Here is a 16,761-nt window from a genome sequence, read left to right as displayed (position 1 = left end):
ACCCCCCCCCCGCCCTGCCCGTGCCCACCCCCGCCCCGTGTCCCCGCGGGGCCGCCGCCGGACCCGGGGGCGTCGTGGGCGTGGCCAGCAGGGGGCGTGGTCAGAAGCGGGGGCGTGGCCAAGGGGGGCGAGGCCCCGGCACGCGCGGCCCGTTGCCGAGGCGCCGTCCAATGGGCGGGCGCGTTGCTGCGGAGCGGCGGGCCAACGGGCGGGCGCGTTGCTGTCGCGAGGCGGCCGGGCCGGGCGGTGCGGGGCGATGCGGGCGGCGGGCGGCCATGGAGGTGCGGTGCGGGGGGCTGCTCTTCAGCTCCCGCTTCGACTCGGGCAACCTGGCGCGCGTGGAGCAGGTGGAGCCGCCGCGGGGGGACGCGCTGCCGGCCGCCGACTACGAGTTCAACGTCTGGACGCGGCCCGACTGCGCCCGCACCGAGTACGAGAACGGCAACAGGTAACGGGCGGGCCGGGGGGGGGCGGCGCTGCCCGCCCGACCCCGCCGTGCCGACCCCGCCCGTCCCGCCAGGTCCTGGTTCTACTTCAGCGTGCGCGGCGGCGCCCCGGGGAAGCTGATCAAGCTGCACATCCTCAACATGAACAAGCAGAGCCGGCTGTACTCGCAGGGCATGGCCCCCTTCGTGCGCACCCTGCCCGGCCGGCCCCGCTGGGAGCGCATCCGGCAGCGGCCCAGCTTCGAGGTGCGCCGGGACGGGGCCGGGACGGGGCCGGGACGGGGCGGGGATGGGGCCGGGCCGGGACGGGGCCGGGGACGGGGCCGGGGCCGGCGCTGCACTGCTCCCCGGGCCGTTCCCTGCCAGGGCCCTTCCTAGCGCCCTGTGGCCGTTTCCCCGCTCCGTGAGGCGGGAGGTGTGGAGCTGCCCCCCCGCGCGTGTCGCTCCCTTCCCGCTCGCCGCTGTCGGTGCGGCTGGCAAGCAGCCCCCTGTGTCTGGCTGTGAGCAGCCCCCACCCGCAGCTGCGGGGATGCCGGTACCCCGTGAGGGAAGCCACCCGGGGGAGGTTGGGAAGCCCTGGAGCTGAAGTCAGGAGGAGCGGGGACAGCAGCGGGTCGGCTGTCACAGCCTGCTGACGTGCCTGGGCCTCAAACACGCCGCTCTAGGAGTTTGCTCTTCCCGGTACTTTGTGCCTCCAGTCGTGGCAGGGAGTGCTTGCAGGACGATCTCTTGCTGGTGCTCCAGGCTCTCTCTGCTCCCTGCACGCTGCACCAGCGTGCCCCTGCCCTTCAGGGTGACGAGGGAGCCTCATGTCCCCTAACTCACAGGGGAAGAGGCTCGGTGTGCTCTGTGCCAGCTCCAGGGGGAGGCACGATGTCCCGCGGAGCTCTGTAGCACTCACTGGCTTTGCCACGCAGCCCGGAACGGGGCAGTTCTCTGCTCTTTGAGCGCTGGCAGGTGAGCACAAGCACCAAAACGAGCCCTCTGGGTTTCCCGAGAGCTCTGCCCAAGGAAAAGGCTCTTACAGCAAGGACCTGGGCACGTGCCACAGGTGGGCAGGGAAATCCCAGGCTTTGTCTGTGGGAAGCAGCTCGGCCTTTCAGGGACACAAGCAAACACGGTCTGTGACCGCCCAGACCGCGGCTGTGACCTCGGTTCGGGAGGGGCCGTGCTGCCGGACCCCCCCAGCATGCGGGGGGCTGCGGGGCGCCTGCCGCTGGCTCTGCATGGCCTCTGCCCGCCTGCTGCTCGCGCTGGCCGCTCAGCCTCTGCTTTGTGTCTCTCCCAGATGGTGGAGACCCAGTTTGTGCTGTCCTTCGTGCACCGCTTCCTGGAGCACCGCGGCACCACCACCTACTTTGCCTTCTGCTACCCCTTCTCCTACACAGAGTGCCAGGAGATGCTGGCGCAGCTGGACAGCCGCTTTGAGGAGTGCCAGCACATGTCTCCCAGCAGGTGCGCACCGCGGCCGCCCCCTCTGCCCCCCGCGTGGGGGCGGCTGTCGCCCAGCCTGCAGGGCAGCGGCTGCCCGGGCTGGCGGCGGGGTCCCGCTGCTCTCGCGGTGCCTGCGCGATGCTCGCTCCCCCCGGCAGGGCTCCCCCCGCACGCACTTCCAGAGAGGGGCGGGGGCTTGCGGCCAGCCCGGCAGCTTGGGGCTGGGTCCCCTTGGCATGGCTGAGCTCGGGTTGTGTCAGAGGGGCTGCAGCAGAACCGCTTCCTTGGTGCGGGGAGAGGGGGCTCGTAGGGGCCCGAGCGCTCCGTAGCCACGACCTCGCTTCCTTTCTCTGTCGGGGCATCTCGGTCCCACTGCTCCCTGCCTTCACGTCCCTGCTGGAAGGGGGATCTCGCTGCCAGGAGCCGGCCTTAGCACCCGGCTCTTTGGGCGCTGGGAAGTTCCCCTGAGCTCGAGAATTTCTCCTCGCAAGCCGGGGCTGAACACAAAACCCAGGTGGGGGGAGGACAGAGGTGGTTTCGGGTGCCTGCAGGTGGTCCTGCCTTGTGGCCCCTCCCGGCCCGGGCTGTAAGGAGCAGGGTGAGTGAGGGCTTCTGGGGAGGTGCTCGTTCTCACCTGACACGTGATGGAGAACCGTCAGAACTTCACAACCTGGCGGTCCCTCAGCAAGGGGTTGGTGGTGATTCCGCAGCCTGAGCCCCGCTCGTCGATGGGCACAAGGCCCCTGAGCTGCTGCGGCTCTCGGCAGAGCCGTGAGCACGGAGAGGGGCAGTGAGCAGTGTCAGCGCCGCGCGGTTCCATCGCGCTGGGTGTCCTGGGGGCTCCTTTGAGTCGGTCCCAGCGCACACCGCGCTGCTCTGGCTGTTTGTCTGCCCCCCCCCAGGGCCCAGGGGCAGAGTGACCCCATGCAGGGCCCTCAAGGATGCCCGGACCCCTTCTGCCTCCCCGCACAACTCCCGTGCTGCTGGCCCGAGCCGTGTCTGCGGCGGGTCTGACCGCAGGGGTGCTCCCCCAGGGCTCCCCCAACCAGGGTCACCACGGCGGCGTGGCCCCAGGGCACGGGTGACACTGGGTCCTAGCGGCGGCTCCTCGTCCTGGCGGGCGGCGAGGAGCTCGGCGGGCAGCTCACCGAGGGGCACGGCTCCGGAGGGGCTGCGGCCGTGGGGCCAGGAGCCTCCCCCTGCCCGAGGGCTCCCCGAGCGTCTCCTCTCCCCGCAGCCCCCCGGACTCCGTCTACTACCACCGGGAGCTGCTGTGCCACTCGCTGGACAAGCTGCGCGTTGACCTGCTGACGGTCACCTCCTGCCACGGCATGCAGGAGGAGCGGGAGCCCCGGCTGGACAAGCTCTTCCCGGACACCGCCACGCCGCGGCCGCGCCGCTTTGCGGGGAAGAGGGTGAGTGGCCGTGCCGGGCACGGGGCTCCTGGCGGTCGGGGTGCTGGCACCCGGTGCTGCCGTGCTCCTCCCCTCGGGGGGGCATCCCGTCCTGCGGGGAGCAGGTAGAGCCTGAGATCCTGCACGGGGGCACGGGAGCGGGGCGCCTCCAGGAGTCCCCAGCGCGTTCCCGGCATTTAGCCCTGCGACCTCTGTGCTGGCAGCACCACGCGAGTGTTCCTGTGGACAAAACCGAGCGCCTCCCGTTGCAGGGGTTCTGGTTTGTGCTCCTGGTATTCCTGCCGCTCTGTTAAGCCACGGGGAGCGCTCCCTGTGCTGGAGCATCAGCCCCTGCGGGGCACGAGGCCTGCCTGCGAGGGCGGGACGGGACGGGGAGCTCGCTGCGCTCACATAGCCGCAGCCCTCAATGGGAAGCTGCCTCGGGGGGAAGAGCTCGTCAGGACGTGTTTTGTGTTCCCTTTGCAATTAGCTCGTTCCCTGCCTGCGGGGCGGTTCAGGGCTTCTCCCTGGAGCTCTGCCACCGCTCTGCTTCTCTGCCGCACGTGTTCTGGTTTCCCCTGGTGGGGGACGTGGGGTTCTGCCCCCCCGGTCCCAGGCAGGGGTAACCCACCGCGTTCCCGGCAGGACTGGGCAGAGGCGCTGGGCACAGGGGCCACCGAAAGCTGTTGGGTTGCAGCGCGCGGCGCGGAGCTGCGTGCCCTGCAGAGCCCGGGCTCAGGGGCAGGCAGCCTTGGCCTCAGCCCCCACGCTCCCCCTAGGTGTTCTTCCTGAGCAGCCGGGTGCACCCCGGGGAGACGCCCTCCAGCTTCGTCTTCAACGGCTTCCTGGACTTCATCCTGCGCGAGGAGGACCCCCGCGCCCAGATGCTGCGGCGGATGTTTGTCTTCAAGCTCATTCCCATGCTCAACCCGGACGGGGTGGCGCGAGGCCACTACCGGTGAGTGCAGCGGGTGGCCTGGCCCCGCGGCTGGCAGCAGGCGGGGACACGGCCCGGACGTGGCTGCGGCATCGCCGGGGGCCGCGCGGGCTCCTCTCCCCTCTCACGGCTCGTTGGTTAAGGGGAAAACTAACGGGGCCTGGCGTTCCCTCTGCTCTCCGCAGCACCGACTCGCGCGGGGTAAACCTGAACCGCCAGTATCTGAATCCCGATGCCGAGCTGCACCCTGCCGTGTACGGGGCCAAAGCCGTCCTCCTCTACCACCACGTGCACAGCCGCGTCCTGCCGGGCTCCCCCGACTGGAGGACGTATGTCTCCCCGCTCAGCACCAGCCTGCTCAGCGCCAAATCTTCCAACCATTCCGTCCGCGGCAGCGCCCCGTCCCCCGAGGCAGCCCTGTCGGAGCTGGAGAAAGCCAACAACCTCCGCAACTCGCCCGGCGCCTGGAGCGCCGGCACGCGCCGCAGCCTGCCTCAGGAGCCGCCGCCCGCCGCGCTGGAGCTGATCCTGCCTGGCAGCTGCTCTGCGGAGCACCCTGAGGAGGAAGCCACGAGGCCGCCGCCCCTCCCCGAGACCATCCTGCCCCAGCACAGTGGGCTGGCCTACTACGTCGACCTCCATGGGCACGCCTCCAAGCGCGGCTGCTTCATGTACGGCAACAGCTTCAGCGACGAAAACGATCAGGTGAGGGCAGGACGGGGACCCGGGACCCCCTCGCCATCCCTCCCCCCCTGGCCGGGGCACGCCGGGCTTTGCTCCCCGCTGCCGGCCTGGCGCAGGGCCCTGGCGGGGGGAGGACGGGAGCTGCCCCTCTGCCCGTAAGGGGGGAGCAGCCCGGGGCTCCCCCAGCACCACCTCTTGTCCTCTGCGCCGCAGGTGGAGAACATGCTGTTCCCTAAACTCATCTCCTTGAACTCACCTCACTTTGACTTCACGGGCTGTAACTTCTCCGAGAAGAACATGTACGCCAAAGACAAGCGGGACGGGCAGTCGAAGGAGGGCAGCGGGCGAGTGGCCATCTACAAGGCCTTGGGCATCATCCACAGGTAGGCGAAGCCGCGCTGCCGCGCGCTCGGTTACCGCCCGTGCCGGGAGGAGCCGGCCCCACCGGGGGCTGGACGTCGGGGAGGGCCGCACTGCCTGTGCGGTGCCGGCTGTGCCCTGCTCAGCTGCTGAGGGGAGCGCGAGCTCAGCGCCACGCAGGAGGAAGCTGGGGGTGGCCTGCGAGGCGCTGCCACCCTCCTGACCTGTGGGCTTTGTCCTGCCCGCAGCCTCTCCGCTGTTCCTCTCGCGCCTCCCCTTCCTTCGTGTCCCTCCCGGGGCCATTCTGGCTTCTTGTCTTGGCGGCGGTGCTGCTCGTTTGCCGCTTTCTGAGTTGCCTCTCCCAGGCGCGTGTGTGGGTGTTCAGCTGTCATTGAAACTCGTTTGGTTGTAAAGGGCTCACCTTCCCCAGCTCTCGCACGCGAGACTGCTGTGGTATGCGAGCTGAGGACATTCTTTTCATCTGTGGCAGCCAAGCGCCTCTTTTCAGTCTCAATGTGATATTTTTGGACTGTTTGTGTTGTGGTTGCTGGGAGCACAGAGATGGCCGGAGCAGGCCGAGCCCGTCCTGCCCCTGTCCCCAGCAGGCGCCCGTAGCAGACGCCGAGGGCCGACAGGCAGCGGCAGGCGTGCGGCACTTCCTCGGCAGATTCCCCGTTCCCCAGGAATCTGTGGGTCGAGGAGGTGTGGGAGCAGCTCTGGGCCTCTCGCGGCCTGGGCTTCCCCCGGGAGCCCCCGCGTTGCTGCCCTCTGAGCGGCCGCATTCGGAGTCCAGCTTCGCCGCTGGCTTGGGCTGCGCTGGGACAGCAGGGGCCGTGCTTCTGTTCTCGGCCCCCCTCCTCCCCCTCTCCTCAGCTCTCGCTGTGGCTGCGTCTGATCCAGCAGCTGTGCGGCCACAGGGAGAGCCCGGGCAGCACGCGGATCCCGAGCCCGGGCAGCACGCGGATCCCGAGCCCGGGCAGCACGCGGATCCAGCCGAAACCAACCCTGCGGCAGTAACCGCGCTGCTGTTGCGGATCACCTTGTGCAGGGGATGCTGCTGACAGCCCCCGGTGGCTCCTCGGGTCCGAGCACCCAGAAGCGCGCTGCAGGAGGGCTCGCCCACCGTCTCGCAGGGCGAGGTGCCGGTTGTCCTGGCCTTTCCTGGAGGCAGATCCAGCGTTTGCCTTTCTCCGCCCGTCAGGGATCCCCCGGCCCCTTCCAGCGGTGACCTGGGGGTGCTTAAGAGGATGTGGCGCCCGTGTCTGCGGCTCCTCAGGACACGGAGGTTTCTGAGGGGATCCCCGCTGGATTCTCCTCCCTTTGGGTCGGTTTTCCACCCTGCACCCGTCTCCAGGCAGAGATTCCCCCCGCCCCGCAGCTCGTTCAGCATCTCTCCGCCCTGAGCTCCCCGCGGGCCCAGCTGCTCTCCCGCCGTGTCCGAGTGTGGGCAGGGAGCCCCCTCCCCAGTGCAGCTAACCAGTCCCTCCTCGCAGTGACCCAGCTGCGCGTACCTGTGCGCGGCCGGTGCTCCCCAGCACCCTCCCGAAATCCGGAGGAGCCCCTGACCTGCTGCGGGTAGCGGCAGCGTTCAGTGGGCGTTCGGTGATTGCTTCTTTCTCATTGCTTCCGAGCACAAAGTGCGGGTACATTTCGTGCACCCGCAGCACCCTGCGGCAGATGCACAGAGTAAGGCAGAGCCTCTGCGGGCATTAATTATCTATCTCAGGGGGCATTGTCTTTGTTCACACCCTGCAAACGCTGAGAGGGGAGAGAAGTCAAAGCTTCAGCTAAAGAACACAAAGAGACAGCAACTGGAAAAACTGTGAAGGAAGGGGAGAGCCCAGCCACTGCATTTTCTAACTGGCCCCGAGGAGCAGGGGAGGAAGAACTGCCGCAGGGGCGTTTGCTGAAGCCCAGGACTTGCGTTTGCCTTGCTCGCTCTCTGAGGCGTAGCAAACCAAGGAGCACCCTGCCGCACAAAACGAGACCCTTCCTGCGGGCGGCCCGTGCCTGGCGGAAGGCAGGACGAGGGCGGCAGCGTGGTCACCGCTCGAAGCACAGTAAGCGAAGCCCCAGATCGGGCCGGGTGCCCCGCCGGGGATGTCTCCGGACAGATGTCCGCACACGTGGCCTGCCCCTCGGCTGCGAGGCTGTCACAGCCCCAAGCTGCGCACCCCGCTCGTCCACAGGGCTGGTCCTGACGCCCGGGAGTGCCCCGGCCTGCCGGGCAGGGGCTCCCCTTCGCCCACCGTCCATGCCAGCTGCTCCTGAGCTCCCTGTCCTGCGCAGGTTGGAGGCGGTGCCCAGGACTCCCTTCCCCACCACGTCACAGAGGACACTCGATTCCTCGCGGTCCCCAGAGCCTCCCCCGGCCGCCAGGACCCGCTGGGGGTCGCCAGCCACAGCCTCGTGGGGCCGTGCTCACACCTGCGGCCTGCCCCGTGCTGCCTGCTGTGGGGACATCCTCCTGCCCTGGGGCCTCGCCCCGTCCCTGCAGGACCCGCTTGCCCTTCACGTCCCTCACCAGCCTCCTCTCCAGGCGGGCTTGGGCTTCCCAAGCCCCCTCTGCCGCTCCCTTGTGCGCTTCCTGTCCCCAAGCTCAGTCGGCAGCTCCGTGTCCTTCCCCCCCTCCGGCCACCTTTGCACCCTGTGTCTGGGGGGCCGCTCTCGGAACGGATCTGCTCTCCTGCACCCCTCCTCCCGGGCTGTGTGTGCTCAGCCACGGGCAGCTCTTCGTTGTCATCAGCGGGCAGGGCTGGCACCGCTGCGGCTCCGCCTGGCAGGCTGCGTGCAGCCGGCCCGGTAGCCCTGGGCAAGCCGGCTTGGCTGCGGGTCGCCCTGCGGGTCCCGGAGATCGTCGCGGTGCCTCGACCACCCAGAGCCTGATTCGGGCGAGCCTTCCCGGCACAAAGAAGACAGGGATCTCCTGGGAAGAGTCCAGCGGAGGGCACAAAGCTGATACGGGGCCTGGAGCATCTCCTCTGTGAGGAAAGGCTGAGAGACCTGGGGCTGTTCAGCCTGGAGAAGAGAAGGCTGAGAGGGGATCTCAGCAATGTGTATAAATACCTGAGGTGTGGGAGGCAGAGGGATTTGGCCAACCTCCTTTCAGTGGTTTGTGGGGACAGGACAAGGGGCAATGGCCACAAAATGGAGCCCAGGCAGTTCCGCACCAACATGTGAAAGAACTTCTTCCCGGTGAGGGTGACGGAGCGCTGGGACAGGCTGCCCAGGGAGGTTGTGGGGTCTCCTTCTCTGCAGATATTCAAGGCCCGTCTGGACGCCTGCCTGGGCAGCCTGCTCTAGGGAACTGCTTTGGCAGGGGGGTTGGACCCGATGGTCTCTTGGGGTCCCTTCCAACCCCTTCAATTCTGTGATTCTGCCAGCAGCAGCCCGTGGCAGGCCTCCCGTCCCGCAGGCAGACTGCTCAGCGCTGTCCCGCCGCCCTTCCCACGCGGTCCCAGCTTTGCAGTTGTTCCGGGCTTTCCCCGCGAGGATTCCCGGTTCCCTGTGCTCGTTACCCCCGCTCCTGGTGCCCGTTTGCGAACTGCACGGACGCCGCCTTGCCCCGCGTGTTTCTGCGGGCGCCCTGGCTCCGTGCATGGTCTGCACGGCCCTCCCCGCTCCCACCCCTCTTTGCCACCAGCCTCGTGCCCTCAGCACCTTGCTCGGCGCCACTGGCGGCGCTCCGCGGGCACAGCCCCTCGGGACAGCCGTGGCCCAGCCCCAGGGACCAGGCGATGGCCCCAGCTCTGCTCCTGTGCCCCTCAGCCTCCCTGCGGCCCGCTCAAAGCCAGCCCAGTGCAGGGCCCGGCTCCGTGGGGTGACAAGCTGCCCGCTGGCCCCTGCTGGCCTGCCCTTAGCGTCAGCTCAGCAGCAGTGGCTGCAAACCCCAGGACAGCTGAAGGGAATCTCCTGGTGGTTGCCTGACCCCGGCAAGGCAGCGCTTGGGCCGTCCCTGGTGGCTGCGGCGTCGGGCAGCAGCCGGCGCCTTCACTCCCCGGGCTCTGCGCTCAGAGGTCGCTGCCCGCCCCGGCCCCCTCACGGGTCCTTTCTCTGCCTTCGGTTTCAGCCCGCTGCCCTGGTCGCGTGCTGCACGCCAGGCACCCGCTGTCCTCGGCGTGCCGCTGCCTGCCCCCCGACGGCCAGCTGCTTTTCTTTATTTGCTCCCACCTCCACAGATGAGAAATTGCAGCGTGCGCACCGGGAGCGCCGCTCGACAGCCTCGGTGGGGGGGCACGGTGCCTGGGGGTGCGCTGCGTGCCCTGCCGGCAGCGGCTCCGCGGGGAGGCGCGGGCTGAGGCGGGCTCCCCTCTGCTCCACAGCTACACGCTGGAGTGCAACTACAACACGGGGCGCTCGGTGAACAGTATCCCGGTGGCCTGCCATGACAACGGGCGCGCCAGCCCCCCGCCGCCCCCCGCCTTCCCCTCCAAGTACACCGTGGAGCTCTTTGAGCAGGTAACAGCGAGAGCCCCGCGCGGCGCGGTCCTGCCCACCTGCAGCTGCACCGCCAGGGAGGTCCCCGCGCCCTCCTCTGTGCCTCTCTGCCTCCGTGAGGAAGGTGCAGACCCCGCACCGCCCGCCCGCCCTGCTGGCTGCGGCCGCTCCGCCCCCCCTGCACCGGGAGCGGCAGCGGCGGGCAGCAGGTCCCCGTGGCCGTGGGCACCCGCCTTGCCCCACGCACACGCCGAGGACCAGAGCCCCTGTGGGAACACTCGTCCTGCCGGGGAGCCTGCTGGGTCTGAAACAAGCGTCGGGGCTTGGGGCTCGGCTCTGTGGCTGCTTCTCACGGGCTGCCTCTCGCCCCGGCAGGTCGGCAGAGCCCTGGCGGTGGCAGCGCTGGACATGGCGGAGTGCAACCCGTGGCCCCGCATCGTCCTGTCGGAGCACAGCTGCCTCAGCAACCTGCGGGCCTGGATGCTGAAGCACGTGCGCGGCACGAGGGGCGCCGCCGGCTGCGCGCGGAGGAGGGGCGCCCGCAGCCCTCCCAGGAGCACCGCGTAAGGGCCCGGCAGCGCTCGCGTTCGGGGGCCCCGGGGAGACCGGTCAGGCCAGAGGGGTGTGCGCACAGCGAGTCACCCGCGGCTCGTTGGCTTCCCCGCATGGCAGGGGCTGGTGCTCGCCCCCGGGGAGTTGCGTGGCCCGCAGAGAGGTCGGTGCACTCGGGGGGCAGGGGGGCACGCGGCGGGTGGGCCGTGGATCTGGCTGGGGTTCGCCAGCCCGGTAACCTGGGCAGCGATCGCCCGCCCGCAGAGGGCCGGCCCCTCTTCTGCTTCTCCTCTGCCCTCTCCCCAGCCTGGCCGGGCAGCGGTGCAGGCAGATCTGGGGTCGGGGTGACTTGGGACTGCAATGGGATGCTGCTGCCCCGAGGCTGCAACGTGCCGTGCAGCGCTCAGCTCCGCTCGGGGACAGGGGCTCTGTCGCTGCCCTCAGCACCCCCAGATGGGGCACCCAAAGCAGCAGGATCGGCCCCCGCTCGGTGCCTGTGCCGTCGCTGGCCGGGGGCTGAGGCTGCCGCTTCTCCCCTCGCAGAGGGCTCCCGACCTCGGCCTCGGATAACGCCCTGTCCCGCGCGCGCAGCTTCAGCAACGGCACCAGCGGGAGCGGCAGCAGCCAGCAGGACTCGCCCCAGATCAAAGCCTCGCCCAGCTTCTCCTTCGGCTGCAGCCGGCCCCGCACCCCAGCCACGGACGGCCAGAGCCCGCAGACGGGCGGCGCGAGAGCCCCGGCACCGGTCAGAGGTAAGCTGGGCTGGGGGCCTCTCGCGCACGTGGTCCAGTGCCTGTCGAGCTGCTGTGCGAAGCCGCAGCCCTGAGGAGAGCTCGGTGCCGGCGTAACCGTTTGCTTTGACGTAACAAAAGTGGTTTTGAGTGGAAGAAGTGCGTGTGACCGGCCGCCCCGTCCCCTCGGAAGGGCCCTGGACGCAGGGCGCAGCTCAGCGCTCCGGCCCCAGCGGAGCGGCCGCACCTGGGTCGGGACAGACGCGGCACAGCGAGACCCCTGACGTCGTCGGCCGTGCTGCTGTGGGGGCTGCGGGGCCCAGCCGAGCTCCCCCCCGCCCGCTCTGCAGCCCCTGCTTCTGCCGCAGCAGGTCAGAGGGACTGCGCTCGCCGCGGGCTGCCCGGCGCAACGGTCCCCTCTGTGCCGGCAGTGCCGGCAGCCCCAGGCTGACCGGATCGCTTTGCGAGGGGCAGAGCACAGTGGTTTCTGGAGAGGCCGGCGCGGAAAACCTGCAGCCTCCACCACCCAAATTGCTCCCTAGGCCCGTGGGGTGACACACCAAAGTGCCTTCCTCCTTCCAGGCACCTGCTGAGGCGCAGCCGGTTGTGGCACGTGGCTCTGTCACGGCACAACTCTGTTGTGGGCGCCGCGGGGCCGAGCTGTGGCAGCTCGCTGGGGGCCGAGCGAGTGGCACTGAGCCACCCACACAGCTTGGAGGCACAGCTGCAGCCCCGCATCGGCTGCACCGCACTCTGGGGTGGCAAAACCGCGTGACCGCAGTGCCCCTCGCCGTGGGCAGGGCCGTGGCAGGGTGCGGGGTGGCGGCGGGCGACGCTGCCGTGCCCCGAGCTGCTGGCCGAGGCTGCGGTGTGTGGCAGACAGGGGCTTGGCGGCAAGCCCCGGGCTGCCGCAGGGCTCCCGGCCCCGGGGGCACCGCGCTCCCAAAGGCCCCGGCGTGAGCGGGCGTCCTCCGTGCCGCGGGGCAGAGGGGCGGCCGGTGTGACTGCGGCGTGACTGCGGCTGTGTGGTGTGCAGGCGGCGTACCCACGCGGCGCCGCGCTGCCCGTCGCTGTGCTCCTTGTGCTCTGCCCGCGTGGCGCGCGTTGCTTCGTCCTCCCTCTGTGTGTGCTTCCCAGCGCTCTGTAGCGACCGTTTCTCCCCTGCTGCGAGAACGTGGCGGGGAGGAAATAAAAGGTTCATGTTCCCCTGGGCACGTTGTAGCGTCTGTTCCTTCGGCCGGGCACGCTTTGTCCACCCGCAGCCAGCGAGGGAAGCCGGGCCGCTGCAGCCGGCGCAATGGCAGGGGAAGCCGGCGGGGCCCCAGCTGCGCCGCTCTTGGCACAGGGACCCCGGTGGCAGCTCGACCTGGCGCGTGCCCGCTGCGTCTCGGTGGCACCCGGGCACCCGTTAGCACGGTGCTGCTCGCGGTTGCGCCGGCACGGCTTTGGTGTTCGTGCGGCGTTGCCAGGCGGCTGGGCCTGGTGACGTGTGGCCCCGCAGCCGGGCCGGGCCAGCCCCTCGCCGCCTGCCCTCCGCACCGCCGCCCTGCCCCCGTCCCCTGGCGGGACCGGGATGCTCTCGCCCACTCTTCCTTCCCCAGGCAGCGGGGAAACAGAAACTGGGACGCGTGGATCCAGCTGCGGCGTGCTGCGGCGTGCTGCGGCATGCTGCGGTGGCACAGGACAGGAGGCTGCCCCGGCACATCCCCTCCTGCCCCTTCCTCCGCACGCTGCTGCTGCTGTGCGGAAGGGGACGGACGCTGGCACCCCGCGCGGGATGCGGGGTCAGCACGCAGGGGACACGGAGGACGTCCTGCCCCGCTGGCCCCAACCGGCACCAGGCTCGTCCCTTCCCCAGCTGCTTCCTCTGAGCTCACGTCCGAGCTCTGGCGCTGCCCGCCCCAGCCCCCGCGCAGGAGGGGTTTCTGTGCTCCCCAGACTCCCTCAGCGTCACGGAGCCAGTGGCTCACCCTGCAGGCTGCTGCCTGCCGCGGGGTCTCCTTGCTCAGAGCTTGCCCTGATTTCCCGTGTGCCCCCGGCTGCCCCACGCCGTGCACTGGGCAAGCCCCGTTTCCTCTTCCCAGGTTCCCGACAGCTCGGCCGGGGAGTCCAAGGCCGGCCCAGCCCTTATCTCCTGGGGCTGCGCCTGCAGCTGCTTCCTGCAGCCCTCAGCTCTCCTGGTATCTCGCAGACGGCGTGCTCCTGCTCCTGCTCGTGCTTGTGCTCGTGCTCGTGCTCCTGCTTGTGCTCCCTGTGCTTGCCCGCTGCTCCTGCCACCTCTGCCGGCCGCGTACCCATCGCGTTGGGTTGGGTTTTTTTTTTGCACCCACGGGATTAGCTCGTGCATGGCATGCTGCCCGCCAGGGCCTTCCCTCGGCCTGCTCTCCATCGCCTATCCTCAGCCGCTTGCATCAGAACCTGTCAGGCCCTCGGGGCTGGGGGGGGGAACGAGGCAAGCGTGGCAGCTCGCGGGCACCCGGTTCAGAGCGGGCTCCCCACGCCGCTGCCGCCGCTGCACGCTCACAGCCGCTGCCACGCGCTCGCCCTCATTAACAGCCCTCCTCCATCACGGCCGCTGACATCTAGCGTGGGCCAAGGGCTTTGTCTGCAGCCGCAGCCCTGTCCTTGCGGCTCCGGGGCCGTGTCTGCGCCGCTTTCTTCTCGCTCCAGCGCCCTGTTTCCCATTAGCAGCGCCGTCCCCATGCTGTGCTGGTTGCCGCCCGTCGCCTTCCCCCCGCCGGCATTCCGGCAGCTGCGCAGGCGGCTCCCGCTGCACGCCAGCCCCGGGCCCACGCCTCCCGCGCTCCCACCCTGCGGGTGTGCTGGGCACGAGGGCGGCTCACCAGCCCGGCTCGGCTCCCGGAAAGCAGCCAGCGCGGCACGGAGCCAGCAGCTCGGCCGCAGCCGTGTGACGGGGTTGGCGCTGCCAGGGGCTGCCGCCCGGCTCTGCACCGCACAGAGCCCCGGCACGGCCCGGGCAGGCTGGGGACGGTGCCCGGCAGGTCGGGACGCAGGCCGGCACCCCCCCGAGGCGCGCGGAGGAAGGGGCCCTCACCTCCAGCAGCAGAGGCCGAGCAGGACTCGAGTGCCCGGCGCTGCTGGGGAGCGGACCGGGAGTGCCCGTCCCCGCTCCGCTGGGGGCTGCCGAGGCGCAGGCCTGCACGAGGAGCTGTGCCGCACGGGGCCGGGGCTGCTCCCGTTCCTGCCCCTCCCGAGGGCCGTTTGTGCTTCCCCGGAGGCCACGGTGTGTGCCCAGAGCGGGCCCCCGGGCGCGGAGGTGCTGAGGCTGAGCGCGGGGGCTGCTGCTGGGCAAGGGGGCGAGCTGCGGGGACGGGGGGCTCTGGCCCTGCTGCAGGGCTGTGGGAAAGCCTCGGGGACAGCAGCGCGCCCCCCGCCACCAGGCAGGACGCAGGCACGGCCTCTGTCCCTGCGTGCCGCCTCCCGCGGCCCCGCAGCAGCCGGGCGCAGGGGCTGGTCCCGCACAGCCCCCGCCGGCTGCTCCCTGCGCCGGGGCCCCTGGTGCGGCAGAGGGGGACAGGACGCGGTACCGCGGGTGCCAGCCCCTCACCGGGCCGTCTCCTTTCTCCCGCAGGGTCCTTGCCGGCGGGCGCCCAGGCAGGGACGGTGACGGGCAGCAGCCACGGACCGCGGGAGGCGCAGCACGGCGGCGGGGAGCCGACGGCCACGCACGGCACCGCACCGCCGCAGGTAACCTCCGGGTGCCAGCGTGGGCGAGGGCCCGGCCCGGGCAGCACCGGGCACCCAGGGACACGCGGCTGGGGAACGGCGCAGCCACCGCGCCTCGGCCGTGCCGGGGGGGGCCGGTCCCCCCGCGCAGCCCAGCCCCGGCACCCCGACGCCCTCCCGTCCTCTCCTCTCCCCGTGCAGGCGCCCCCGAAGCAGCTGAACGCCGGGAGAGCCCCGGAGCGGCCCGGGTAGGTGCTGGCGCCGCCGCGGTGCTGCCCGCGCTGACGCCGAGCCCGCAGGAGCCCCGGCCGCGCCCCCGGGGGAAGGCAGGGCCGGTGCCGCGGGGGGCCCGGTGCTGCCCGCCGCGCCCTCAGGAGCCCCGCGCGGTTCTCCGCAGCCCGGGGGGGCTCCCCGCCCGCCCCAGCAGGATCCCGGTGCGGAGGAAGGGGGCGGCGACCGCCCAGAGCCTGCCCGCGCTCTGCCCCGGGAGCACCGCAGCCCTCCCGGCCCAGAGGCGTGGCCGCGGCGGGCCCTGCGCCGCGCAGCCCCCCGCAGGTAGGGCCCGTACCGGCGGCACAGGCGGGACCCTCGCCCACCCGGCCCCAGCCCCAGCCCCTCACCCCGCTCTCTGTCCCCGCAGGGCCCTGCCAGGCGGCCCCAGACCCTGTCGCGGGGTCGCGGAGCATGGAGCAGCTGCTGGGCAAGGGCCTGCGCCCCCAGGTATGGCCCCGGGCACGGCGGGGGGCTGCCGCACAGGCAGGGGGCTCGGCCCCCGGCCCCCCCCCCACCCGCTCTCCTGCCTTGTAGCGCCCGCCCAGCCCGGCCTCCGGCTGCCCCTCGCTCCGCTCCTGCCGCCAACTCCTCTCCTTCTGCGCCGAGGCCTGACCGCGGCCGCCAGTGCCGGCCCTGCACCCGCCACGGCCGCGCGCCCGCACCCAGCCCGGGACCGCCGGCGCGGAGGAGCCGCAGCAGCCGCCGGCGCGCTCGGCGCCACGCCCGGTGCTGGGAGCCGCCCCGCTCGCCCCGCGGGCCGGCGGGAGGTATTTTTACATAACACGGTTTTTGTCTTGTATCGTGTTTGTGTTAACGCCCGTCGGGACCAAGCAGGGTGCGCGGTGCCACGCGGCACGGCGGGCGGGCACGGGGCACCTCCACGGCCCGCATGGCGCCCGTCGGTCGGCTCCGCTCCGCTCCGCTCAGCTCAGGGCGGTCCTGCGGGAAGAGAGAGTGGGGACGGGGCGGGGGTGAGGAGAAGGGGACGGGGCAGGGATAGGGGTGGGGACAGGGGTGGGGATAGGGGTGGGGACAGGGATAGGGGACAGGGACAGGGGTGGGGATAGGGGTGGGGACAGGGATAGGGGACTGGATGAGCGGGGAGGGGACAGGGATGAGGACAGGGACAGGGACGGGGATGGGGGCAGGGGCCGGGGCAGGCCTTCCTGCCCGGTGGGGCTGCGGAGGTGCCCGCGGCCAGGCGGGACGGGGCTGGGCCAGCCCGGGCTGGTGGAGTCGGTGCCGGGGGCGGCGCCGGGAGGCTCCGCGGTCCCGTCCGTCCCCCCCCCCCCCCCCCGCGGTGCCGGGCTCGGGGCCGGGGCCGGGCGTGGGCGCTCACCGGGCTCAGTCGTGGCGCTTGGGGTTGTTGACGGCCACGTAGTGGTACAGCACGACCAGCAGGAACAGCGACACGCCCAGCATGTTGGCGAAGATGGCGAGCTGCACGTCCGTGATCATCCTGCACCGGGGAGGGCGGCTCGGCACCGGCACCGGCCCCGCGGCCCCGCCCCCAGCCAGGCGCCCCGCCCCCCCCGCCCCGGGCCCCCCGCCCCCCTCCCCCCCGCCCCGCTCCGGTCCCCCCGGGGCCGCGGGACCCCCCCGCCCCCTCCCCCTCCCCCCCGCCGCTCACGCGCCGCCGCCCGCTCCCGCCGCCGGCCACGTCTCCGCCGCGCCGCGCGCCACTTCCGGCCGCGGGGCACTGTGGGACGGCGGGGGGCGGGGCCCGGAGGGAGGTGGCTGCGGCCGTGACGTCACGGCCCGCGGTGACGTCACGGCCCGGTCACGCCCCCCCCCCCCCCGGGTGACGTCACGGCCCGGCTCGGGCA

At 71.6% G+C, this 16,761-nt stretch overlaps 3 protein-coding genes across 4 annotated transcripts; 2 read left to right on the top strand and 1 right to left on the bottom strand.

The window, feature by feature from the left end:
- Window positions 1-164: 164 nt before the first annotated feature.
- On the top strand, window positions 165-12,186 carry AGBL5 (AGBL carboxypeptidase 5; the record flags this gene model as incomplete). Of its 2 annotated transcripts, none has more annotated exons than XM_083829808.1 (10): window positions 165-448; window positions 521-692; window positions 1,835-1,901; window positions 3,118-3,295; window positions 4,054-4,232; window positions 4,397-4,916; window positions 5,109-5,278; window positions 9,578-9,713; window positions 10,068-10,255; window positions 10,788-12,186. In XM_083829808.1, the coding sequence occupies 10 exons, from the start codon at window positions 257-259 to the stop codon at window positions 11,068-11,070; spliced, it is 2,085 nt and encodes a 694-aa protein (XP_083685934.1). In that variant the 3' UTR covers window positions 11,071-12,186. The 2 variants fall into 2 exon arrangements, with proteins under 2 accessions (XP_083685934.1, XP_083685935.1); XM_083829809.1 differs by having other exon boundaries at window positions 171-448; window positions 1,735-1,901.
- Window positions 12,187-12,272: 86 nt separating this feature from the next.
- LOC310897464 (uncharacterized protein) lies at window positions 12,273-16,002 on the top strand (the record flags this gene model as incomplete). The annotated part of the gene is made up of 5 exons (XM_083831116.1): window positions 12,273-12,365; window positions 13,664-14,219; window positions 14,568-14,683; window positions 14,864-14,910; window positions 15,060-16,002. The coding sequence occupies 5 exons, from the start codon at window positions 12,273-12,275 to the stop codon at window positions 16,000-16,002; spliced, it is 1,755 nt and encodes a 584-aa protein (XP_083687242.1).
- OST4 (oligosaccharyltransferase complex subunit 4, non-catalytic) lies at window positions 15,722-16,711 on the bottom strand. Its single transcript, XM_083829824.1, has 3 exons — window positions 16,566-16,711; window positions 16,275-16,394; window positions 15,722-15,874 (listed from the first exon to the last, which is right to left on the bottom strand). The coding sequence occupies exon 2, from the start codon at window positions 16,391-16,393 to the stop codon at window positions 16,280-16,282; it is 114 nt and encodes a 37-aa protein (XP_083685950.1). The 5' UTR covers window position 16,394; window positions 16,566-16,711; the 3' UTR covers window positions 15,722-15,874; window positions 16,275-16,279.
- Window positions 16,712-16,761: the final 50 nt, after the last annotated feature.

This window comes from Anser anser, assembly GCF_964211835.1.
Source record: "Anser anser genome assembly, chromosome: 3".
Lineage (NCBI taxonomy): Eukaryota > Metazoa > Chordata > Aves > Anseriformes > Anatidae > Anser > Anser anser.
This window is presented reverse-complemented; position numbering and strand designations above follow the sequence as displayed.

Excerpts from the sequence above, each read along its gene's own strand:
- OST4 (XM_083829824.1), bottom strand. The coding sequence starts at position 16,393 with ATGATCACGGACGTGCAGCTCGCCATCTTCGCCAACATGCTGGGCGTG.